Here is a 26,256-nt window from a genome sequence, read left to right on the forward strand (position 1 = left end):
TGGTTAATTTGGCTGCTGAAACTTGGGTATACTTTGCGAAGTTCTCGTGTTGTGTTTTTCAGCTCCGTCAATTCACTTATATTCTTCTCTAAGTTGTTTATTCTTGTTAGCATTTCATCAAATCTTTTTTCAACGTTCTTCGTTTCTTTGCATTGGGTTAGAACATGTTCTTTTAGCTCACAGAAGTTTCTTACTACCCACCTTCTGAAGTCTGATTCTGTCATTTCATCACAGTCATTCTCCATCCAGCCTTGTTCCCTTGCTGGTGAGGAGTTGTGATCCCTTGTAGGAGAATAGGTATTCTGGTTTTGGGTATTTTCATCATTTTGTGCTGGTTTCTTCCCATCTTTGTGTATTTATCCACCTGTCATCTTTGTAGTTGTTGACTTTCAGATTGGGCTCTGAGTGGACGTCCAGTTTGTTGATGATGAAGTTCTTTCTGTTTGTTAGTTTTCCTTCTACCAGTCAGGCCCGTCTGCTGTGGGACTGCTGAGGTCCACTCCAGGCCCTGCTTGCCTGGGATCACCTGCAGTGGCTGCAGAACAGTAAGGGTCACTGCCAGTTTCTTCTTCTGCTATCTTTGTCCCGGAAGAATACCCGCCAGATGTCAGTCTGAGCTCTCCTTTATGAGGTGACTCTGGATATATGGGGCTCAGGGAGTTGCTTGAGGAGACAGTCTGTCCTTTATAGAAGCTCAAGTGCTGAGCTGTGAGTTCTGATGTTCATTCAGAGCTGCTGGGCAGGTACGTTTAAGGCTGCTGCAGCAGGACTCACAAACCCCCCTTTTTTTCTCCCAGGTGCTCTGTCCTGGGGAGTTAGGGCTTTATATATGAGTTTCTGTTGTGCTGCTGCCTTTTTTCACGGCTGCCCTGCCCAGCGAGGAGGCAGCCTAGTCACTGTCTGCCTGCAGAGGCTTTGCTGAGCTGCTGTGGGCTCTGCCCAGCTGCCATGTGAACTTCCTTGCAGTCCTGTTTATATGGGTATAGTTAGAACTGCCTCGGCAATGGCAGCCCACCTTTATAGTGGTGGACTCTCTGTGTAGTGGCAGGCTGCCTTGGCAAAGGCAGGCTGCCTCAGCGATGGTGGACTACCTCTGTAGTGGTGGAGTGCCTCAGTAATGGCAGACACCCCCGCCCCCAGAGGGCTGGACCGTCCCGGGTTCAGCTGTGCTTGCTGTGAAACTCTCAGTCCAGAGTGTTTCAGATTGCTGATTTTTGGGGGAGTGGGACCAGCTGAGCCTGATCACTTGGCTCCCTGCCTCAGGGTCTTTTTTTTCTTTTTAGTTGAACGCTTGACTGTCTCCCAGGTGTTCCAGTCACCTGTTGAAAATGCACCAGGATCTGTGTTATTTTCCTTGCTGCAACCCACTGTGCCCGAGTCGGCTGAAACAGCGGCGCTGAGATTCCTGTCGCGTTTTTGCCTGGGAATCTCCTGGGCTGGCTCCCTGTTTTAGTCCCCTTTTCTATCAGTTGAATGGGCGACTGTCTTCCCAGAGCTCCAATCGCCAGCTAAAATGGTGTCTGGACCTGTGTATTTTGTATGGAGAACCGCTGTGCCGGGGCGCCAGCAAAACAGCCGTGCCGGCCGAAACAGCCGCGTTGGTGACCCATGGGGCTCCTCTGCCTGGGAATCTCCTGGTCTGTGGGCAATAAAAATCCATCTGGAAATGCGGCGTCCACTCACCCTCTGTGCTTTTGCTGGGAGCTGTAATCCTGAGCTACTCCTAATTGGCCATCTTGGATCTGTCCCCTATTTATTTATTTATTTCAGATGGAGTCTCATTCTGTCCCCTAGGCTGGATTGCAGTGGCATGATCTTGGCTCGCTGCAACCTCCACTTCCCAGGTTCAAGCAATTCTCCTGCCTCAGCCTCCTGAGTAGCCGGGATTACAGGTGCACACCACCAAGCCTAGCTAATTTTTGCATTTTGAGTAGAGACAGTGTTTCACCATGATGGTCAGGCTCGTTTCGAACTTCTGACCTCAACTGATCCACCCACCTTGGCCTCCCAAAGTACTAGGATTACAGGTGTGAATCACTGCACCCAGCCTCGTCTAAATTTTTAAATTGCTTTTGTAGATGGACAGTTCTTGTTTTATTTGCTACTTTTTTTCCCCCATCAGTAGTCTATCTGAAAGAAGGAATGTGTCTTTGTACTGTTTGGTTCCACTTTTGTCACTGGCTTTTATCACTATAGGCCTGGCTACCTGCTCATCAAATATGCAGATCCCTGGGTAGGACAGCAGCTATGTTGGATGACAGAAGTCAGGCTCCCAAACTTTGGGTAAACAGGAGTTGACATGGAACTAAAGATGATGAAATGCAAAAGGATAAAAAAATAAAGCAAACCAAAATATATATAAGATGAGGACACCACATGGGAAAAAGCCTTTGAGCTGACACTGTGTGTGACCTTTGGGTATTAAAAAAATGTTTTTTAAACCTCAGACTACTCATCTGCAAAATAATCTTTCATTCAAATATTTATGAAGTGCTTATTTACGAGGCATTATTCCAGGAACTGGGGCCACAATAACGAACAATACAAAGCCCCATCCCTCTCCTCACTGAGCTTACATTCTGGAAGGGGAGAAAGAGAATACATATACAATATGAGGTAGTGATGTCCACGGTGGCTTACGCCTGTAATCCTAGCACTTTGGGAGGCTGAGGCAGGTGGATCACCAGAGGTTGGGAGTTCAAGACCAGCCTGACCAACATGGAGAAACCTTGTACAAAATCAGCTGGGCGTGGGTGGTGGTGCGTACGTGTAGTCCCAGTTCCTCGGGAGGCTGAGGCAGGAGAGCTGCTTGAACCCGGGAGGCGGAGGTTGCAGTGAGCCGAAATCTCGCCATTGCACTCCAGTCTGGGCAACAAGAGCAAAATTCTTCTCAAAAACAAGCAAACAAACAAACAAAAAAACCCAAAATAGAATACTCATATAAAGCACTTAAAACAGTACCTGGCATTCCAATAGCCTAAAAATAGAAACAGCCCAAATGCTCATCTGCTGATGAATGACTAAGCATGGTATGTCTACACAATGGAATATTATTCAGACATAAGTAGGAATGAAGTAGCGATACATGCTATAACCTGGATGAACCCTGAATGTTTTGCTAAGTGAAAGAAGTTAAACACAAAAGGCCACGAGTTGCATGATTCCATTTATAGGAAACATCCAGAACAGGTGAATCCACAGGGACAAAAAAAGCAGACAGCAGGGACTGCAAGGTGTCGGGAAAGGAAGGAACTTCTTTATGGACAGACGCAGGGTTTTCTTTTGGAGTGACAGAAATGTCTTCTGGAGCCAGACAGAAGTGATGGTTATACAACACCGTGGATGTTATCAAACGTTACTAACGGTAAACTTTGTTATGAGAATTATATCACACAAGAATATATATATTTTTATAGCAAAACGAACAAAACTACCTCTCAAACAGGAAATCACCTAAGTAAATTATTAAATACATTTTAAGGCCGGGTACAGTGGCTCATGCCTGTAATCCCAGCACTTCTTGGAGGCTGAAGAGGGTGGATCACCTGAGGTTAGGAGTTCAAGATCAACCTGGCTAAGATGGTGAAACCCCGTCTCTACCAAAAATACAAAAATTAGCCAGAAGTGGTGGTGGGTACCTGTAATCCTAGCTCCTTGGGAGGCTGAGGCATGAGAATTGCCTGAACCTGGGAGGCAGAGGTTGCAATGAGCCAAGATTACTCCATTCCACTCCAGCCTGGACAACAGAGCAAGACTCCATCTCAAAAAAAAAAAAAAAAATTTTTTTTTAAATAAAAAAAGTCTGGAATGCCACGCAGCCTTTGAAGAGCATGAACATGACCCATAAGTACTAACATGGACAAACGTCTGATATAGTGATAAAAAGCTTCATATCAACATATATGGTATGACATATTAAATCATGTTAACACACACATGCTCACCTGTAATCCCAGTGCTTTTGGAGGTTGAGATGGGAAGATTGCTTGAGGACAGGAGTTTGAGGCCAGCCTGGGCAACATTACAAAACCTCATTTCCACAAAAATAGAAAGAAGTAGCCAGGGTTGGTGGTGCACTCCTATTAGTCCCACCTGCTCAGGAGGAGGCTGAGACGGGAGGATCAATGGAGCCCAGGAGTGTGAGGCTGCAGTGACTGACGATAGGTACCACTGTACTCAAACCTGGGCAAGAGTGACATTCTGTCTCTAAAACAAAAACAAAAAAACAAAATAAGTTGGGCGCGCTGGCCCACGCCTGTAATCCCAGCACTTTGGGAGGTTGAGGTGGGTGGATTACCTGAGGTCTCAAGTTCGAGACCAGCCTGGCCAACATGGTGAAACCCCATCTCTACTAAAAATACAAAAATTAGCCAGGTGTGGTGGCAGGCACCTGTAATCCCAGCTACTTGGGAGGCTAAAGCAGGAGAATCACTTGAACTGGCGAGGCAGAGTTTGCAGTGAGCTGACATTGTGCCATTGCACTCCAGCCTGGGTGACAGAGCAAGGCTCTGTCTCAAAACAATGAAAATAAAATATACATGTTCATGCACAGATATGTGTCTAGAAAATGACTGGAAGGATAATACAAGAAAACTGAGAACGGCAGTCATCTCTGGGGTGAATAGCATAGTGGGCAGGTAATGTTTCCCCTCTTCTTTTTTAAACTTCATACCGTTTCATATTAATTTTGTGTGTGCACAATATGTAGCACTTTGGGGTTTTTAAAGGGTAAGTTCAGAGTTAACAGTGTGACATAGCAGTCAAAAAATCCAAATCTGCTCCTCGGTGGCATTACCAGAAATGCAGCATCTAGAAGTTGGGAGGTAATCACCAGATTTCAGAATTAGATATATGGGCTCTGTAACCCTTATGAGGAATCAGACTTGTCACTTCCTCAGTGTAAGAATTCTCTAGTGTCTGCAGAAGCACATGGTCACAGAGACAAGGCAAGTTCTGCTTCACAGAGTGCAGGGCACACCAGCAGTGGTCACCAAATATTTGCTCAGCATTCTCAGAGTCCCAAACGCCATGTAGGCAAACGATGTTTTGAGCTTTTGCTTAGCCTTTCTCCTTAACTTGTTAAAGAATGCTTTAAAAAATTCAATTAATAGGCTGGGCGCGGTGGTTCATGCCAGCACTTTGGGAGGCTGAGGCAGTCGGATCACCTGAGGTCAGGAGTTTGAGACCAGTCTGGCCAACATGGTGAAACTCCACGTCTAATGACAATATAAAAATTAGCCGGTTGTGGTGGCATCTCTACCAAAGGGTGTCTGTAATCCCAGCTACTTGGGAGGCTGAGGCAGGTGAATCACTTGACCTTGGGAGGTGGAGGCTGCGGCAAGCCGAGATTGCGCCACTGCACTCCAGCCTGGACAAGAGTGATCGACTGCCTCAAAAAAAAAAAAAAAAAAATTTCAGTTAATAGAGGAGCATAAGATAATATTAAGGAAAATCCATCCACAAGCCTGAACTCTTAAAAAAAATCATTTTATTGATCCTTTACCATACAAAATTTATTCAAATTACACCCATTTGAAGTGGTAAGATCACAGCTAGAGAACAGGTCACCCTGTAACAAATCTATTTACAAAATCCATCATAAAAGCTTTTTTTGTTGTTGTTTTTTACATTATATTACATATTTTCTTTTTTAAACTAGCATACAACACAAAGCTAAACTGATTAGTAGTTTGCCTACTCCCAGTTTTGGGAGAAATACTTCCTTTTTACAAAATCACGTACCCCGTAGGAAAAGAAATTCCCACACCCTGACAACTGCTACGCGACTTACTCTGCAAGCCATCTTCCTTCAAATCCCTCCTCCTCATACACACGAGTTGTCATGCACACACTGAATTCCTATTTTCTTTTTCCTGAAAGCTTAAGCTTTAAATACTGCAATTTTATTTACAGATCTACACGTACGACAAAAATGAAAACAAGAACCACAACAAAGAACAAAAAAACAAAAACGAAACAACACTCTTAAAAAAATTACAAACCAGCTAGAAAGTATTCTGGCAGTGTTTACAAATTAATTGCTATTTCTGTACAAAACTGCTAAATAATGAACACGTGAGTAGACTACAACCAACTTAAATAAAACAATTGCTATGCACAACTCTACATATAAACACATACCTAACACTGTTTGACAGCTCATGTGTTGCCTTTTATACATTTTATTTTCTAAGGCTCACACAGTCATAATTCGCAACTTGTAACTTTTAGCCATTTCGTGTGTGAGCTTTTAATAGCAGCAACTCAATAGTACCAGGAAACCTGCATACTTAGTACTTAAAGTAACACAAATACTATAGTACTAACCCACATTGTGTGCCGGATACTAAGTCAAAAAGAAAATGACTTCATGAAAACAGAATACAGTATGGACATCTAATTAATGTACACCAGTTAAGCCCAGTAACTGGAAAAAAAAAAAAATCTATGCATGAAGGAACTTTCAAGACTTATTAGTATTCCTTTCATTTTTAAAACAATAAATACGGCATGACATTATGAAAAAATTCAACAAAACACACAACAATCTAGCCAGGTGAGCTCAGTCTTTAGACTTTGGAAAAAATCAGCTTTGTGCAGCTGGCAAAGAGAATTACACAAAGCTGGAAGCAGAGGCAGCTAACCAGATGAGATAAATATGGGAAATGGGGAAAAGCTTGGCATAAATGGTTTCCCATACAGGAAAAAACCCCACAGTGCATTTCCAGTAGGCACTTAACACAAAGCTCCCTCTCCCTCCCCCACCCCAACGCTTCATCTCGGACCACACTGACGTTCGGTACCAAGTCCAGTGTGTGTGAGGGGAGGAGGCCAGGGATGGAGGCTGAAGAAGAAAAAAGGAAGATCGTCTGCACCTTTGTTTTTCTTCCCAAACATACACCCACGCATACCCACACAAAGAGTTTAAAGTGCTGGTGTCATCTGTCTTGACCCCACCACCACTTTGCATATTGTGGAAATCTACCTGGAGTAAACTGGCTGGGGCTCTTGTGGTTTTTTTTTTTTTTCCCCAAGGGACATTTTCAATTCAATTAAACATATGAGTTGAGTGCCTACTACGTGCCTCCCACTGGGTCAGGCACATAGCATTTCAGTCTAACTGTTCATTTTGAGGTTTGTTCTTGATCTGACTCCCTCATTCCCGCAGTCCTCGGCATCCAAGGAACGGACCAGAGATACCACGCCATATTCCCAGGGGGCGATGGGACTGCCACCTGCCCGAGGGAAAGCCATTCTTGGACGTAACTGGTAGGATTTGCAGCTGACACAAAGCCTCCAACTTGGGACACCATTCCTGAAGACTAAAGCGGAAGATGCCCTGGCATTCTTTTGCTTCATTTTCTACGTTCCCGACTTCCCTTGGTCCAACTTATTCCTTCACAGAGGAAGGGGAACGGGGTCTGGCCAGAACTATTCCAGCCCCCGACACAGTGGGAGCTCCCTGTTCCTGCCAGCTTAAGGAAATGCCACTCACACAACGGGGATGTCTTTCTCCCTAGAGGTCTCTCCATCTGACCCCATCCTGAGAAGTGGTCTCCCTGAGTGCGGTGTAAGAGAGCCCTTTCCCCGGTCACAGGGGCCCGGGAAACCCAAGGATGGAGGGACCCATGCCTGCTGCTCCTTGGGGCTGTCACGTCATCTGACCTGGTTCTCCTTTCCAATGGACACCCATGTCAGCAAGCCCCAGGACTGACTCGCTCCAAGCTCCCCCTCCTGGGAACGGAAGCACGATGGGACAATGCTGCTTGCAGAGGCTGGTAAACCTTAGATCACACAGGTTTAGATGCTCTGATCGGTAGAGGTTCTCTCCCTCTGCTTATGTTATGTGAATTTGCAAAAACCGCTTCAGAGTAAACAATTAAATTGAAAGGGTGATGGGTGCCACAGGAATGCTTAAATGGCAGCTAAAAGAACAAGAAGTCTAAAATGATCCACAAAGAACTAAGTAGGCAATTGCTACAAATCAACTGGAAACACAAATACACTGGGGACAGGGGGACGGGAGTGGTTCATGGAGACAGGAAAATCCACAACAGCTCAGAGTGGCAGAACTCTACGAGTCTTCTGTATCTGCAACAAGGACATTTGAAAACAGGTTCTCCATCCAGAAGGCTGTGGAGGTTTTCTTGACCTCCTACTGGGACACACAGTCCATAGCTTACACTGAATTATGACAGTAATTTAAATATTCCTAAGAAGAGCTGAAGAAATCCATTTCATACTTTTGCATGACTTCAAGTTTGCATTTGCTGCAGTTCCATTCCATATTAGCAGACCCCAAAGACATGCATTCTGCAGAGAAGGCACGGCTTGAAATGCTATTAAGGAAGAATGCTGTTTCCCAGTGGGCCAGGTGGCCAGACCCCATTCTACAGCCCATCCGTCAGGCACAGCAAGCCAATCTGGGAAGGAAGGAGGAAGGAAAAGTCGGGGTGAGAGACACCTGATTGCACATTTTCTCACTTGCTGACTTAGCCAGGAGATCTTGGAGCCTGGAGCAAAGCAAGGCTCTCCCAAGGGAGCCTGCGACTGTGCGTTTAGACACTTTGTTTATTAATTAAAAAAAAGAAATTCACTAAAATGTCAGCTTTCTTCTGAAGTTTGTAGTTTACTTCATGATACTCTCTTGGAGGAAGAAGGTAGGAAGGGACAACACTGCATGACAGATGTTCTGGTTCCATGATAAAAAAAATACCGGTTTGTAAGGAGAGTTCACACGAAGTGTAATCAGCTACACATGAAGTCTTCCACCAGTGGGAGCTTTTCCAAATCATAAGCTTCAAAGAGATCGCTGATGCCTTCCTCCTCCCCGAGGCTCAGGAGATAGTCCTCTTGCAGCAGGGGAGGCAGTAAGTTCACAAACGGCCCTTCTAGGCTGGAAGGAATTTGGTCCTCAGTCTGCTGTAAGAGGTTGGATGGGGAGGCCAGAGGAGAAAGGTTTCCCATAGAAATTGAGCAATCGTTATGTCCTGAGTTGGTTGAAGCCAAGTCTGAAAGGAAAACATTGGTGGAAACAAAAAATAAGTTAGAAAAATCAAATGAATTTTTCTGGAAGAATGTATATGTTGCTGTCAGAAAAAAGCATGTACTTTCTGCTAATAACAACGATGCGATGACTTTGTGATGCGGATCACCTTTTATGCTAACAAGTACAAAAAATTCCTGTCAGCACCCCGCCTTTTATTTTTGAGACAGGGTCTTGTTCTGTTGGCTGGAGTGCAGTGGTGTGATCATGACTCACTGTAGTCTTGAACTCCTGGGCTCAAGGGACCATCCCACCTCAGCCTCCCAGGTAGCTGGGACCACAGGTGTGAGCCACCACCCCTGGTTCATCTTTTTACTTATTTATTTATTTTTTGAGACAGAGTTTCATTCTTGTTGCCCCAGCTAGAGTGCAATGGCACAGTCTCAGCTCACTGCAATATCTGCCTCCCAGGTTCAAGTGATTCTCTTGTCTCAGCCTTCCAAGTAGCTGGGATTAGAGGCACCAGCAAGCATACCCAGCTAATTTTTGTATTTTTAGTAGACAGGCGGTTTCACCATGTTGGCCAGGCTGGTATCAAACTCCTGATCTCAGGTGATCTGCTCATCTAGGCCTCCCAAGTGCTGAGATTACAGGCGTGAGCCACCACGCCTGGATAATCTTTGTATTTCTTTGTAGAGGCAGGGTTTCGCCATGTTACCCAGTCTGGTCTTGAGCACCTGGGCTCAAGTGATCTATCTTCCTCAGCCTTCCAACGTGCTGAGCCACCATGCCAGGCCATCTTTCTTTGGCCCTAGTCTACTCAATCATCTTTCAAATAACTACTGTCAATAAACAAGAATGCAAATAGCTTCAACGATCGGAGGCTAACGAGTTCAAAAATGTCTCTCTGCTATCTAGTCACTGTTTTAAGAAAATCAAAACAAAACATATACATACTGAAAAGCTGGCTTCCCAGTAGAAACTCACCAACTGAAAAAAAAAATTTTTTTTTTTTTAAGGGAAGGGGTCTTGCCACATTGTCTATGCTGGTGTGCAGTGGCTATTCACAGGCATGCAGAGCTCACTCTAGCCTTGAATTCCTGGGCTCAAGCGATCCTGCCGCCTCAGCCTCCCTGTAGATGGGACTAAATGCAGAATTCACCAATTTTAACTCAGTCTTTTCTGAACAACCAGCTTATTAAAAACATCTCTAAAAGTACACATAATAAGACATATCCACTTTGGATTTCTGTGGTGAAAATAGATGGCCTTTTGTTTTACCATTTCAGGTGCTGTAATTTGCTTAGTATTAAATCAGACTTAGTGGGAAGGAGAACTTAGACTTATTTTCCTGGTGTTCTCCTCCCATATCCTTTCCCCATCTCACTGGGGGGAAAAATAAGACAAAAATTCTTCAACAAAGACTTTTCTCTTCAAACTTTTTTTTTTTTTTTTTTTTTTTTTTTTTTTAAGATGGCATCTCACTCTGTCGCCCAGGCTGGAGTGCAGTGGTGCCATCTCGGGTCACTGCAACCTCCGCCACCTGGTTTCAAGCAATTCCCTGCCTCAGCCTCCCAAGTGGCTGGGATTACAGGCGCCCACTACCACGCCTGGCTAATTTTTGTATTTTTAGTAGAGACGGGGTTTCACCATCTTGGCCAGGCTGGTCTTGAATTCCTGACCTCGTGATCTAACCGCCTTGGCCTTCCAGACAGTGCTGAGATTACAGACGTGAGCCACCGCGCCCGGCCTCTCCAAGCCTTTTTCGTTTTCCTCTCTGAGGAGCTATGCAAGTCTCACCCAAAGGTGTGTGGTCAAGTGTCTCTGATGATCCACCAACACAGTTTACAGCTTTGCTCCTCACTTTAGCTGGTTTTCAAAAATGCTGCAAGGAAACGTTCTCTGCCAACAGCAAATGCCCAAAGCCACTCCCTAAGTGGGTGAAGGAGCCATTTTCCCCAAATCATTATTTTATTCTGTAAACCAGTCCGCATGTCTTTTAAAATGTGTTACCTAATAACAATACAAGTTTTTGTTTCTTGACTAGGCTTGTGGTTCCAGTACAGATAGTTCCAGTCGCCTTCATTTTTAACATAGTTTCCAAAAGACAAAAGTGGAATTCTTACCTTTGGAAGTGGGTTTAGGGATATTCCCATTGTGGTCTTGGTTGCTTGTTTTCATTGGACTGTGTGTTTCAGTCTCTTCTGGACATAAGTAAACCTCAATGGGCCCCTGGGTACTTGCCAAATGTATTTGTAGGCTCTAGAACAGAAGTGGGAGACGTTTGAATCCGAAGTTCTTTTAGAAATAGAAGCCCTATATACTAATTTCCATCTAAAAATGGAAAGTAAGAACAATGTTCATTGTTTACTTGCTTCTTCTCTGCTAGTCCAACTCTATCAAAGACTGTCATCCTCTAGTGCAGGGGTCAGCAAACCACAGCCTAGGGGCCAAATCCAGTTCACCAAGTGGGTTTGTAAATAAAGTCTTATAGGAAGAGAGTCACACCCATTCCCATTGTTTATTATTGCCTCTGGCTGTTTTCATATTACAATGGCAGAGGTGCACAGCTGAATAGTACGCAGACTGTAAGGCTCACAAAGGAAAAAATATTTACAATCTACCTGGCACTTTAATTAAAAAGTTTGCTGAGTCCTGCTCTAGAGAAAGAAAACTTTTTTGGAGGCGGGGGAGGTCAGGGGAGCAGGGAGTCAGTCTGAAAATGGCACAATGGGTGAGGTGAATTGTGTTCTTTGGATATATTCTTTTTCTGTAAATTATTAAAAGGTCTTTTAAATGTTCCAAATCCAGTATTTCCATGTTTTTGTTCCTTTATAGTAGGACTTCTTCATGTTGAACTGTAATAACCAAGTGATGTATTCTTAAGTGCTAGGAACTGCATCTATGAAGAGAATGCAGCACACTAACATTTAAAAATCTTTTTCATCTAGGTCAAAGAGCTATTATTATCTTTTAAGGCAAGAAGTCTACCCTAGCTGGAAGCATGTAACTTTCATTCTCTTTTTATCTCCTATGCATTTTCTTTTTACTACTCTTCTTTATGTTATAGTCGTAGTCTAGGCCTCTATTATCCAAGTATATCTGAAAATCATAAAAATATGCCCCCTCCTTTCTTATAATATTGTGGTCTATCAACTAACCCAAAGCCCCGTTTGATCCCTTAAAATGTTATAAGTTAGAGAGAGACTTTAAAACATTTATATATCTGTTCGTGGTGGGAACCATATACGGGATAATCAATATAAACTTTTCAAAGTGGTTCAAGTTGATCAAAACCACCTGAGGGACAGGGCGTCATATTCCACTTTGCACTGAACATCCCGCTAGGTCAAAGTTAGATTGTCTGAATACTCAATGAATATCAAACCGTTAAAATGTTTTTAAATGTACGATTAAACAAAATAAATTGGAAAGAACCATCAAGTTCTTGGGGTAGGGGGACAGACTTTAACTATGAGTCAATGAGTCGTCAATTTCAGGCATTCCAAAAAGATCTTTGCAGATGAACAAAGATGCTGTCTCCTTACCTCTATTGAGTCAGGCACTTCAAGTCTTGTTTCTGGAGGGGCTTTCACAACTATAACAGTTTGGTCTTTAAGGCCACTAATTTTTCGAATATCTTGATATGTAACATAAGCTAACGTAAAGAGTGTCAAGGAATCTTCCATCTAATGACCTCAGATATAAGTATGATGAAAACGACAAAACAGATGCATGGAAAAATTTAAAGTATTTTATGACTTAAAAGTATACATATGTCTTCCCTTCTGGACCTGGAAATGTTTAGGGCCTCCCATGAAACTTCATTTCTGGTTGACACTCTAAACAGCTAAAGAAATGAATAGCTTTATCCCACCCATTTCTTTTTTTTTTTGAGATGGAATTTCGCTCTTGTTGCCCAGGCTGGAGTGCAGTAGCGTGATCTCGGCTCACTGCAACCTCGGCCTTGCAGGTTCAAGTGATTCTCCTGCCTCAGTCTCCCGAGTAGCTGGGATTACAGGCATGCACCATCATGCCCGGCTAATTTTGCATTTTCAGTGGAGACAGGGGTTTCTCCATATTGGTCAGGCTGGTCTCGAACTCTCGACCTCAGCTGATCTGCCCGCCTCGGCCTCCCAAAGTGTTAAGAATACAGGTGTGAGCCACTGTGCCCGGCCTATCCCACCCATTTCTAAAAAGACTGTGGTTATTTAAGATATTAAACACAGAAACAGAATAGTTAAAATAAATGATCATATGAAAATAAAAAACCACTTAGGTGAGAAATTTTATCTTGAAGCCACGGTACTTTGCAGCACAGATATTCCGTGAACTACAATCAAGTGTTCTGTCACTCAAACTGAATGATGGCAGATTCCAATTTGCAGGAAAAAAAAGTTAATCTCTATTAGCCATAATTTTTTTGAAACTCCAGTTACTTCTATCTATAAGCAAGTGTTAGCAGCCACCAAACAAATAAATAAATAAGTAACAGATATGTTAGTGGAAGGACTCAGAATACTGCTCAGGCAGACAGCTTGTTTTCTTAAGCGCACCTGGGCTGCCTGTGATTTTGTATTGCTTGCAAAGAGCGTCATTATTTCTGTTAGAAAAATTATCCTTTGGTACTATGTTAACTCTATCAATATTTCAGTGTTCATGGGGAAGAAAGAAGTTTCCAGGTGCTCTGTGAAACACTGATTCAGGAAATAACTACCAAGAGAGAGTATTCTCAGATTCTGAGAAACACTGATTTAGGAAAAGAGAAAAGAATACTATCTCAGTACTCTTGGTAATTATTTCTTTTTTCTTTTTGAGACAGAGTCTCGCTCTGTCACCCAGGCTGGAGTGCAGTGGCGCAATCTCAGCTCACTGCAACCTCTGCCTCCCGTGCTCAAGTGATTCTCCTGCCTCAGCCTCCTGAGCAGCTGGGACTAGAGGTGCGCACCACCACGCCTGACTAATTTTTTGTATTTTAGAGGAGATGGTGTTTCACCATTTTGCTCAGGCTGGTCTTGAACTCTTGGCCTCAAGTGATCCCTGCCTCCAGCCTCCCCAAGTGCTGGGATTATAGGTGTGAGCCAGCGTGCCTGGCCTTGGCAGTTTTTCTCTAAGCACTGAACAATTCTTTAAAATGTCCTGGCAGCCAAGCCTAAAGGCTATCATGAAAGAACATGGTACTTATGATATGCCAAAAGTATTCAAGTGAGCTTGACACTTGGCACTAAAAAAGAAAAGTGTGCACGGCTTTCTTATATAAGGGACATGGAGTAAGCAATTAATGGACAATGTCTTTAGCCAGTTATTATTTTTTACATGAACCCACAAAAAATTCCTAAAACAGCAAGTAACAAGCCAATGAAGGCATTTCAGCAGGTAGTATAGTGTATATAATAGCTGAGTCTGTGATCTAATATGCTTAATATTAAAAAAAAAAAGGGGGGGGGCTTAGAGAGCCTAGAAGAAATTATGTCCCTTATGATAGTAGCTTCTTTTTTTTTTTTTTTTTTTTTTGAGATGGAGTCCCACTCTGTCACCCAGGCTGGAGTGCAGTGGCTCAATCTCAGCTCACTGCCACATCCGTCTCCCAGGTTCAAATGAATTACGTGCCTTAGCCTCCCGAGAAGCTGGGATTACAGGCGCCTGCCACCATGCCCGGCTAATTTTCTGTATTTTTAGTTGAGATGGGATTTCACCATGTTGGCCAAGCTGGTCTTGAACTCCTGACCTTGAGTGATCCGTCCGCCTCAGCCTCCCAAAGTTCTGGGATCACAGGTGTGAGCCACCATGCCCGGCTATAGTAGCTTCTTATTAGAAACTGAAGGCAGCTAGGAAACCACTCCTCTAGGAAAAAAGCACATTTGCACAAAAGCTGCATACACATGTAGAGCATCTATCAGACTATCTCCTTCAAATCTTATCGTTGGGATGATGGCTAATTCAGTTTTGAGCTGATAGCGTCTGCTCTTGCAGGCTTCTGCGTTTTAGGTCACTACATATACCATCAAAGAAGCCAGTGGATGCCTTTATAGAGGGCCAGGCAGTTCTAAATTTTACTGACAACCAGGTACTTACACTACAGCCCACTGTCAAAAAGCGGTATGACAAGAACTTAGTAAGATAAAAACTCCTTGCTTCTTGGCCTTTTGGCTAAGATCAAGTTTAAAAGAAAAACTCATCTACAATTACTCAACATGCTGCAGGAAGGAAAATTTCAACACATTTGTGAACAAGCTGTACCAATGTGGGAACTGAATGGTGAAATGAAATACATTGTGCAAATATATTTTCTAATCTTACAGACTTAAAAGTGCTTCCTTTGTGGCGCCCTCCTGAATTTACTCCTTGGGTTCTAAGTTCCCTGCAAGGAAGCTTTCATTTTCTGCAACAAAGGCCCCAGAGAAAGCTAATATAGGTGACAATGCCATAGGCCACATGTCCCGGAAGGCTGCCAATCACGTGTAACCACCCATCTCTTCCACAATGGCGCTCCTAACCAAACAATGAATATAACAGCCCAACTGTTGGCTTCTTCCCCTATAAACCCACTTTGCCCACCCCTGGGGGTCCAAATCACTACGCCTCTCTTCCATCTCACGAATTATTGGCTGACAAGGTTAATTCTTTGGTCAACAGGAAATGAACAATTGCAGCTTTGAAAAACTGCCAACATTGGAAGAAAATAAATACCTCCATATCCTCCAAGGGGGAGCCTGTTAAAGATGAGCCACTAGAAGAATCTGGACAGAACACAATTTTTGTCAAATAATGGCAAATGTGGAATCATGGGAACTTTGGAACTAAAACTAGAGATACGATAACTTCCAGTATTGTTTTTTGTCTTCTTCTAATCACTGAGAATACTGGCAAGTCTTCTTGTTTGACATAATGAGGCAATCTCTCATTTTGTCTGTAGTCAGATGATAATGAGCAAATTTTCCTGAGATCATCAATAGATTGTCAGGAAGCTGAGAACAAGAACCGACCTTGTGTATTTTATTTCAAAGGACTAATGTTTGTAGTGGAACAGATGAATTGAAAGGAGTTTCTCAGGTCTTGGGGGGTGCTTCTGAAATCAATTTTTTCTACTGGGAATCAGCAGGATGCACTTTCAGAGTTATAGTATAATTTTCCTCCACTCTTTCAAACCTGTAGCCCAATCAGATAGATTCAATCAATTTCAATTGCTACAATATCTGGTTAAAAGAAAATAGAATGTGAGAACCCCAACAGTGACAGCTAACACCCACCAAAAATCTGGGAAGCCAAAGATGAATCTGCTTAGTGTTGTCATTAATATTAATACTGACACCTTATTCATCTTTTAATAGTGTGGCCTTACGCTATGAGTGTACCCATATGTCTCAACCACACATGAAAAAAACGCTTTAAAAAACAGTTCCCACCTGGTATCAAAATAGATCATAATGGGATCAAGTTGGTGACGATCTTACCATACATAGTGACTTTTTAGGCAAAGCGAACTTGGTTTGCACACACACGTGCATACACACACAGGCAGGCACACGTGTACTCATTCGCGTGACTGAATCGGAGTAACAAACTACCTTGTGCATAAAAGTCAGATTGTCAACTCTGGAAATAGTCTAGGAAGCACTAACCCCCAGTGAACCGGTGGCACAAAGGATATCTTTGATTCTCTGAATCCTCGGTTAACAGTTTGAGGTCCAGGGTGCAGCTTTGGATCAGTTCATCTAATTTCTTCTCTTCCTGACTGAGCTCGGTCACTTCTTTTGACAGGCCTTGACACTGGGCCAGCATGCCCCCATCCTCAGACAGACTGCAGCCCCTAGAAGCCCAAACACAGACTGTTCATGGCTACTCAGGGGAGGAAGGGGAAGGAGAAATGGTTCTTTGGGTAAATGTCTCCTCTTGACACAGGAGGTGACACTGCTTGCTACCCAAGTGTTAAATTTACAACATGTATACGTATATATTTTTTTTCGTAAATACAGTCCTGCACTTTTCACAGCATAGAAATTGAGTGAAAGACCACTGCTATTTTCAGGATTATTTCCTCCAGGGGAGGCCCGTCTTCAGAAGGTTCAAATTCAGAGGGCAAAAGAAGGCAACCAACTGCCTCCCTGCCCCATGGCTCCCAGGTGGAAGGGGGAAGGAAAGGGAAAAAGGATAAAAAGATAAGATAGGGAAGACGGCGTGATTTAAAAAAAAATCCAAAAAAGCATGAAAAGCCCAGGTGATTACTGAGGGTCTTATACCAACAACTAAAAGGGAAGTAAAGGAAACAGATGTATGCAAGAACTGAGACCAGCACCCAATATGTTTCCGTAAACCAGAGGCCAAAACGGGTTACCAAACCGTCACAAAGTTCCGAAAAGTGCAAAAAAGGTACCTGCGCATCTTCTATCTGAATTTTTTTTTTCAGAGCACTCCTATAACAGAATTACTCCTTCCAAAATACTTTAATAGTTCAATGCTGTGCTCACAATTACTGCCGATTTAGATGCTCTAAAATTCACAATTTATTACCATATATGTGATCATACGTGTGGGCGTACAAGTATCACACTACCATCCTGCTCTACAGATGAAATGGAGGTGTTTCAGTCTTGCCTTAGTTTACACAGAAAGTGAGTTAATGTGCTATTAGAACCATGGATAAAGATACTTGTGATTATGCAGTTGTACATATACACGTAGATGACCCATAAGCCATCATTTCCGGATTCTTTTTTTTTTTTTTTTGAGACCGAGTGTTGCCCTGTCGCCAGGCAATCTCTGCTCACTGCGACCTTCGCCTCAAGTGTTCAAGCGATTCCCCTGCCTCAGCCTCCTGAGTAGCTGGGACTACAGGCATGCACCACCATGCCCAGCTAATTTTTTTTTTTTTTTTTTTTTTTTTTAGTAGACACAGGGTTTCACCAAGTTGGCCAGGATGGTCTCGATCTCCTGACCTCGTGATCCACCCACCTTGGCCTCCCAAAGTGCTGGGATTACAGGCGTGAGCCACCGCGCCCAGCCCTCAGATTCTTATTAGAAGCAGGCTGAAGACGTGTACCCGTCTGTGAGATACACATGTGGGCGCACACACATCAACGTAACAGGTGAACAGCATTCCAGGTTCCAACTGCAGGGACCCTTCCAGGCTCCCCTTGCTTGATGGTTATCAAATATAAATCCTTCTATCTCTGACAGTATCTAAACCAAGTCTCTCTGTAAGGAGACTTCGAACTTCTGGCTTAGAAGCTGAGCAGGGAAGAGAGAAGAAAACAGCTGGAGAGAAAAGAAAGAATGTGTGGGCACGTATGTGAAGACGGGAACTCAGAAACGGGGCAGTCTGAAATGACCCCCTCAGAGCCGGGGGCACGGGGACGACTCCTACTCACATCCATTGGACGTTGTTTTTAGACTTCTTCTTAATGAGGTGGATGCCTTCCAGAACGTTGGTGATATCATAAATCCTTCTCTTTTGCACTTTTAGCACTTCTGCTGCCTTGTTCAAATCCAAGACCCCATCGGGCGACTGGCTGAGGAGCTGAATGAACTTCTTGGTGAGCAGACCAAGGGACGTATCATACCGCGTTTTTTCTGAGGGAGATTTTGGAGCTTAAAGAAAAACAAAAACCGAGCGGGAGGGGATGGGGGAAAGGTAAAGAGATGAAGGGTGTCTTTGCAGTCAAGCAAGCTCTCTTTCCCACTGCAGCCGAAGTATTAGTACCTGAAGCACGGCTGTCGCTGCTGGTGTTGGCAAGTCATAGAAAGCTATGAAAGTTCTTTATTAGACAAGTAGGAGACAGGAAAAATTCCAGGATTTCATGAAAGCATTTTACCTTGAAGGTCTCAAGAGTTTCTACCTTGGCTTACACTATTCCCTGGCTCTAACGAAGAACTTACACATAGTGGGTTCTAAAAAATATCTGTCAAATGAATGAAAGTGCTGTGGTCTCAGGGGACCAGGACACATGGGGCCTACCGTGATGGAGCGAGGCCGCGTATCACCTGTTCACCAATTTTTCTTTCCTTTTCTTTTTTTTTTGGAGACGAAGTCTCACTCTGTTGCCCAGGCTGGAGTGCAGTGGTGCAAGCCTGGCTCACTGCAAACTCCACCTCCCAGGTTCAAGGCATTCTCCTGCCTCAGCCTTCTGAGTAGCTGGGATTACAAACACACACCACCATGCCCAGCTAATTTATTATTACTATTATTATTATTTTGTATTTTTTAGTAGAGACGGGGTTTCACCATGTTGGTCAGGCTGGTCTTGAACTCCTGACCTCGTGATCTGCCCGACTCAGCCTCCCGAAGTGCTGGGATTACAGGCGTGAGCCACCATACCCAGCCCAATTTTTCAAATAATGCTTCGTTTGAGAAATAATTACCTAGAAAAGCTTTCTGCCAAATCTCCCCATCTCTCTTAAAGGAAATTTCCTTATTTAAAATTGTACTTGTTCCCCCATAGGTGCCACAGGTTAAGGTTTTAATTTAGCATCACGGATAATTTGTGGATTGCCTAATGCATGAACTACAGGAGAAGCTGGAACAAAATCTAATTTAGCCCTTATGTTAAATGCAAACACACACATAAAGGACCATTTGGCTACTTCTAACCTACGTTTCTCTCTCCCACAAGAAATGGTAATAGCATTCGATAGAAAGAAAACCAGCCTGCAATTTATTGGGCTCAATCAATTCTTTCACTTCCATATGCTGAGCTGGAGATTGAGGTCGGCACAGACACTAGTGACTCTAGCATAGTTCATGGACATCCAGCTTGCCTCAGACTCTGAAGCAATGTCCATTAAGGGAAGTTAAAATTAAATTTGATACAAAATGAGGCCAAAAGCTCGTATTCCGAATTGAAAAATGAAAGTGCATACAGTTTAACAAAGCCCTCCCTTATGGTACCAGCGTGACTCTGTAGCCTTTCGCCGGTTGTCTGCTGACACTGTATTTATTTTTTTGGATAAGCACAGAAAGAAATGAAAAGGAACAAAACATGCCAGAATTATTCACACCTTGGCATCCTTCCGGCCATAAGCTTTGAAAGTTGGAAATTCCACACCAAGGAGAATAAGGAAAGAGATGAAAGGATCCTTACTTTTTGGACTATCTGGACTTCGTAGTGCAGCTCTTCCTTTGCCCTTGGGGGTTTTTAAACCATCTGAGAGGTACTGATGACCGCTTTCTCCTAGCTCCAGCCTTCGCTTTGCCTGTAATAAGAAAGTGCGATCTCTCGTCACCGGTCATATGGACAAGAACAAGAAGGGAGGCAGTTTGTGGGCTGGCCTGCCAAATGCTGCGGGCTCGTGCCAGCTCTCACCCCTCTGCTCCACCCCACTCAGCATCTTGTCATTCCCTAGAGCCAGGATTCTAGCATTGGAGGCCAGGCTGTCACGCACAGTCGCTTCACCTGCCATGATCGTCCGTCCACACCCAGATGGACAAAACCGGCGATCCTCTAGCATTAGGTTCAGGAGTCACTTTGTTCATTGATTCAACACATCATGTGCCTGGCATGGGGCTGGATGCTAAGAATATCTCAGGCGCCATGGGACTTTGAAATTGACTTTCCACCATGACTCTCTCCTGCCCATCTCCTGTTCTCCGACCTGGGCTGGACCCCCTTCCTTATGCTCCCAAACACTCGGTGTTTACTTGTATCATGACACTTATTAGGTATTACTCTAAGACTTATCTGTTTCTCATTTCCTTTAAGGCAGGGACTGTTTCCCATTGATCTTTGTACACCCAATGCTTGGCACAGAGCCTGGGTTTCTGTAGATTTTCAATCGCTCTCTCTATATGCTGTATATTCAATGAGAGAAAGAGTAATTGAATAGTAACACAACTAGTCACAGACTACAAACGGTCCTTCATCAGAGAAACAAATACTGCAAACATGCAGTCTTGGGCTTCAACCAGTATTACTTTCTCCATTTTGTCACCAAGGCTGGCAAATGAGAAGCCCTTACCTAACTTTTTAATTTAACTACAATTCAATTATAAAATATCCACAGAGGGTCTTCTAGGTACCAGGCGTTGGGCTTAGGGAACAGAGGTAAGCAAGAGAGATTAGGGGCTTGAGTCCAAGAGAGAAGACAGATGATTAAGCAGTTGTTAAGTACTAATTGTATGCATATGACAGGTGTTCCAGGGACTCAATGGCACCAATCAGATACTCAGCACAAAAATTTGTATTTAGGCTCATTTTCACGCAAATTCTCCTTTTCTTTTTTTTGAGATGGAGTTTCACTCTTTGTCACCCAAGCTGGAGCGCAGTGGTGCAATTTCAGCTCACTGCAACCTCCACCTCCCGAGTTCAAGTGATTCTCCTGCCTCAGCCTCCAGAGTAGCTGGAACTACAGGCACACGCCACCACACCCAGCTAATTTTTGTATTTTTAGTAGAGACGGGGTTTAGTAGAGACCACGTTGGACAGGATGGTCTCCATCTCTTGCCTCGTGATCCGCCAGCCTTGGCCTCCAGAAGTGCTGGGATTACAGGTGTGAGCCACTGCGTCCTGTCTGAGGCAGATTCTTCTAATGAGAAGATTTGCAATTTCAAAACAACTCCCCAGGATGTGAAAACGTAAGTAATAATTTATCAGTGGAAGACATATCCAGCTCCTCTGTGGAAAGTTACCAGCTAATCCTGCACCGTCTACAAAGATAGCCACTGGTTGCTAGCTCATCCAAACTGACACGTGCTGTAAGTGTAAAATACACACTGAATTTTGAAGACTTTGTACAAAACAGGGTGAAATATCTCAACAATCTCGATAGTGATCACATGTTAAATGAAGTAAATAAAATACAACTGACCCTTGAACAACATGGGTTTGGACTGTATACGTCCACTTATTTTATTTTTTTAGAGACAGGGTCTTGCTCTGTTGCCCAGGCTGGAGTGCCGTGGTGTGATCTCAGCTCACTGCACTTCACAGGCTCAAGGAATCCTCCCATCTCAGCCTCCTGAGTAGATGGGACCACAGGTGCACACCACAACGTCTGGCTAATTTTTAAATTTTTTTGGTGGAGACAGGACATCCCTATGTTGCCTAGGCTGGCGTTGAACTCTTGGGCTCAGACAGTCCTCCCGCCTCATCCTTCCAAGTGCTGGGATTACAGGTATGAGCCACTGCATCCAGCCATGAGTGTGTCCACTTATATGCAGGTTTTCTTCCTCCTCTGCCATCTCTGAGACTGTAAGACCAACCCCTCCTCTTTTTCTTTCACCACAGCTTCCTGAATGTGAAGATGACGAGGATGAATTTTATGACGATCCAGTTCCAGTAATGAATAGTAAATCTATTTTCCCTTCCTTATGCCTTTTTTTTTGCATCCAGCTGCTCTGTATGCCCATTTGCCTTCTATACGTTGAACCCTGGACCAAGGTCAGCTGCTGGGGAATGGAAATGCTAGAGCATACCTAAGATGCATTGGATCAGAAACTCTGGGAATGGGGCGGCTGAGCAATCTAACATGCCTTCCAGGTGATTCCAATACATCTTAAAGTTGGAGAAACCCAGCTTTAGATCTTAGGGGAAAAGAGTGAGACACTCAGGCAAACCCCACTCTGGCCAGCATGGACTGCTTCACACACCCTCACCTCTAGTCCTGCTTGGCTGATGAAGGAGATCCATCCTATGGATTCCACTTTCATTCACACCAAACCTTCTTTAATCACATTTTCTCTTTAACTTAATTGTAAGAATACAGTATATAATACATGTAACATACAGAATGTGTTAATTGACTGTTTACGTTACTGGTAAGGCTTCCAGTCAACAGTAGGCTATTGGGGCTGGGTGCGGGGCTCACACCTATAATCCCAACTACTTGGGAGGGTGGCTGGAGGCCAAGCGTTCAAGATCAGCCTGAGCAACGTAGCAAGGCCCCCGTCACTAAAATAATAATAATGAAAACCCCAAACAGCGGCTATTAGTTAAGTTTGGGGGAGTCAAAAGACATATCTACATTTTTTACTGTGTCAGGGCACCTCTAACCCCAGTATTGTTAATGGGTCAAGGGTAGCATTAGAATTATTCCATCTCTGTGTGTGTGTGTGTGTGTGTGTATTTACAATGTGGCTTGCCTCAGTGGCACACGTTATCTTTCTACTGCAGTGCTGAATTAAAAACATTACTCTGATGGCCCCGGAAGGACAATTTGCTTGCTGGACTTCAGCTTCTGTTCCAGCCGTTCCGTCAAGTCCGTGTGTGGGCCTGCCAGCAAACATTCCCTCTTTATCGGGCAGAAGCTCCCTGTATGTTCCTTGGGGAGCCATCCCTTCCGGGGTCCAGGTGCATCTGTGCACACAGGTGATCCCGGCCTGGCTAATCATTGCGTCCCACCCTGTCCTCCCCACCCCTCCGCGAACAGGCTGAATGGCCCATGACCAAGGCTGGGGGAGCAAAGGCTAATCCCAGGAATGTTTCCGGAACTACCTGGCAAGAAGCGGGTATGTCTTTCCAGTAGGGTTGGTAAGTGAGGAGCCTAAAGCTGCCTGAGAATGGGGCCTCCCCAGGGGAAAGCAGAGTGGAGAGAAGGAGAGAGAGGGGTCTGAGACCGCCACTCAAGACTCTGGGCAGCAGCTGGTCTTTCCTAGACTTTCCGGTGACATTAGCCAAAGAACTCTCCTTTCTGCTGAAAGCGCTGTGAGTCGGGAACCTGGAAGTGCGCTGTTTGTCAGTGACAGCCTGCGGAATTGGCTGAGTCAAGATGGCTATGGTGCCATCATATGGTAATTCAGGCCTTGTTAGAGTGGCAGAGTGTGCTGGTCACTTCTTCTGGCTGCCAGGATGACACTGCAGATATAGAGAAACTTCATCTGAGGCTGGCCCGCCTCAAAGAAAACAGCTTTGCTATGGAGGCCTTCTCTGCAGAAAGCCGTCTAAGAAGACACAGAGCTGTATTCTCTGCCCAAATTAAAGTCAACAGTTGGGCTGGGTGTCGTAGCTCACGCCTGTAATCCCAGCACTTTGAGGCCGAGGTGGGCAGATCACCTGAGGCCAGGAGTTTGAGACCAGCCTGGTGAAACCCTGACTCTACTAAAAACACAAACGTGAGCCCGGCGTGGTGGCACGCACCTGTAGTCCCAGCTACTCAGGAGGCTGAGGCACGAGAACTGCTTGAACCCAGGAGGTGGAGGCTGGTACCACTGCGATCTAGCCTAGGTGACTGAGCAAGACTGTCTCAAAAAATAAAAATAAAATCAACAGAAGGAAGGCCAAGTTGGAAACGAGTCTGGGACCCAGAGCTCGTAGGGCCCTGTGCCTCCGCAGTAAAGAACCACCCACTGGCCAACAGGCTGGGGGCTATTAGTTTTGCCTCTCCCTCCCAGGCTACCCTTGCAGATTGCCATGAGGCAAAGAATCTATGGAAGCATAGAACTGTAGGTTAGGGAAATTTCCAGAGGTCTGCTGCTAAGTAGCTGAGACCTAAATCCAAAAGACCAGGACCAGTTTTCATGTAGGACTCTGGTTACTAAGCACCAAATCATAAATTGACGAAACCTAAATGCCAGATGGACAAGCTACTAAAATTTAAAGGAACTTTTACTGCCAGAGAATCACTAAGTCTAGAAAGTGAAGGCCCATGATATTGAACCTCTAAGGAAATCAATCGCTAGGTCAGAAAGCCACACCAGAAGTGAGTGAGGTGTGAATGAGGGGCAGCCCCAGAATTCCTCCCGGGAGGTGGACTCGGGGTGGACTTATCGGCTCTATGAGCTGCTATCCCTGTTGAGGACACGACAAGAAGGAGGAGACTACTTTATGTCGTTTCTTCTTTCCCAAACGGAGGTTCCTGCTGGGTTCTCCTGTTATTTTTCCTCCCCTGTTTAGTTAACAGCGAGGGGAGAACCGGATTTGTGGAGACCACATATTACCAGTTTGGCCTCAGATCTGAACATGGGTGCAATAATTAGACTCTCCTGAAAAGGGCTAAGAATTTCCATATTGGATGGAGCAGCATTATTTTCATGCTTAACCTAGAAAAATCAAGTGTACATGCTTGGTAAAACAATAAACCATATGGCAGGATTTAAATAGCACAGGTGACCTCTGTCTATACCACCCTGCCCTGGGTTGAGCATCAGGGTAGAGGGAAACCTCTTCTCTTGATCATCTCAATTTCTGTTAGCTCACGGTGTGAGCACTGTGCTGACCAGAGAGGTATTCATTGTTTATGCACACATGTTTACATTGCATGCCCCCTAACAGTAAAACAACCAATTTATCCAGCACTCAACAGAAGGACGGGCCATTGGGTCCCGAGCAGTAGTAAAGCCTGGCTATGTGAGATTCTGTGTGGAACTCCATGTGGCACCTTCTGACAGAACTTTCCAGGGTAATTTGTACTATAAACAAGGTAGGTGCTAATGTTAAAACCTCAGCCTCATGGACAATAACACGCCTCTGCAATCAAAAAGGGGTACTGGTAAGCATTTCTGAAAATCTACGTAGGAAAATGTTAGAGCTGGGTGCGACGGTAATGCACCTGTAGTCCCAGGTACTTGGGAGACTGAGGCAAGAGGATCACTTGAGCCCAGGAGTTTGAGACCAATCTGGGCAGCAGAGCAAGACTCCCATCTCTGTCTCTCAAAACAAGAACAAACAAAACCTCAAAAGAATGACCACTGGAGCCAGTGGGGAACATCCATCGTCTGCCTGCCTGATATCTGTTGCCCCTATTTTTTTCCACTGGGGAAGGAGCACTACAGAGGTTCTTAGTTTCTGTTAGTCTCCAAGCATGAAAACAAAAGACTTGAGATTGCTCAACATTTTAGGAAGACTCTTCCCATCAACGTTGTAGAGGTGAGTGCTCAATCCTGGCCTCAATCCCAAGGCTCACGTGTCTGGGGTAAGGATGAGCCCATGACCAATGCAGGATGAGTCAGTCAATCCTGCAATTTTTCTTGGGAACCACTGGGAAAGTACTGGGTTCTTTTCACTGGGCATTATCAGGCCAGCAGGGTGCGAGCCTGGAGCTACTTGGGAACTGGGCCAACACAAAAGAAAGAGCTGGAGAGAGGCTGAGTCCCAATGACTTCAAGGGAGGTGACCGATTCAGCCATAAGCAAAGGCAGACACGCCACAGACTTCCATTTGTGTGAGCCCACAAGTCTCCCTTTTTGATAGAAGGCAGCGGAGTTACATTATTATCAATACCACTGATATAGACCTTTAGTATTGATTATTACACAACAAACGCTTGAGCGTTTATAATAATATACTATGCACCATGTCAACTGCTTTCCACTCAATTTTGTTATCTTATGTTCATGACAC

General features: G+C 44.3%; 1 protein-coding gene across 4 annotated transcripts in view; it reads right to left on the reverse strand.

Annotated features, from left to right (window-relative positions):
• Positions 1–5,468: 5,468 nt before the first annotated feature.
• The window catches only part of E2F3 (E2F transcription factor 3), a 93,674-nt gene continuing 72,886 nt past the window's right edge, over positions 5,469–26,256 (reverse strand). For 2 of the 4 annotated variants that reach the window (XM_032247728.1, XM_032247726.1), the window contains exons 2-7: positions 20,065–20,176; positions 18,355–18,556; positions 16,638–16,796; positions 12,535–12,649; positions 11,113–11,248; positions 5,469–9,011 (exon numbers count right to left, since the gene is read on the reverse strand). In XM_032247728.1, the coding sequence (XP_032103619.1) occupies positions 8,749–9,011; positions 11,113–11,248; positions 12,535–12,649; positions 16,638–16,796; positions 18,355–18,556; positions 20,065–20,176 (987 nt within the window). In that variant the 3' untranslated portion in view covers positions 5,469–8,748. Of the gene's footprint in view, positions 9,012–11,112; positions 11,249–12,534; positions 12,650–16,637; positions 16,797–18,354; positions 18,575–20,064; positions 20,177–26,256 lie in introns of all 4 variants that reach the window. The other 2 variants (XM_032247727.1, XM_032247725.1) reach the window with 1 other exon arrangement.

This window comes from Sapajus apella, unplaced genomic scaffold, assembly GCF_009761245.1.
Source record: "Sapajus apella isolate SASKATOON/1434 unplaced genomic scaffold, GSC_monkey_1.0 scaffold63, whole genome shotgun sequence".
NCBI classification, from domain to species: Eukaryota; Metazoa; Chordata; class Mammalia; order Primates; family Cebidae; genus Sapajus; species Sapajus apella.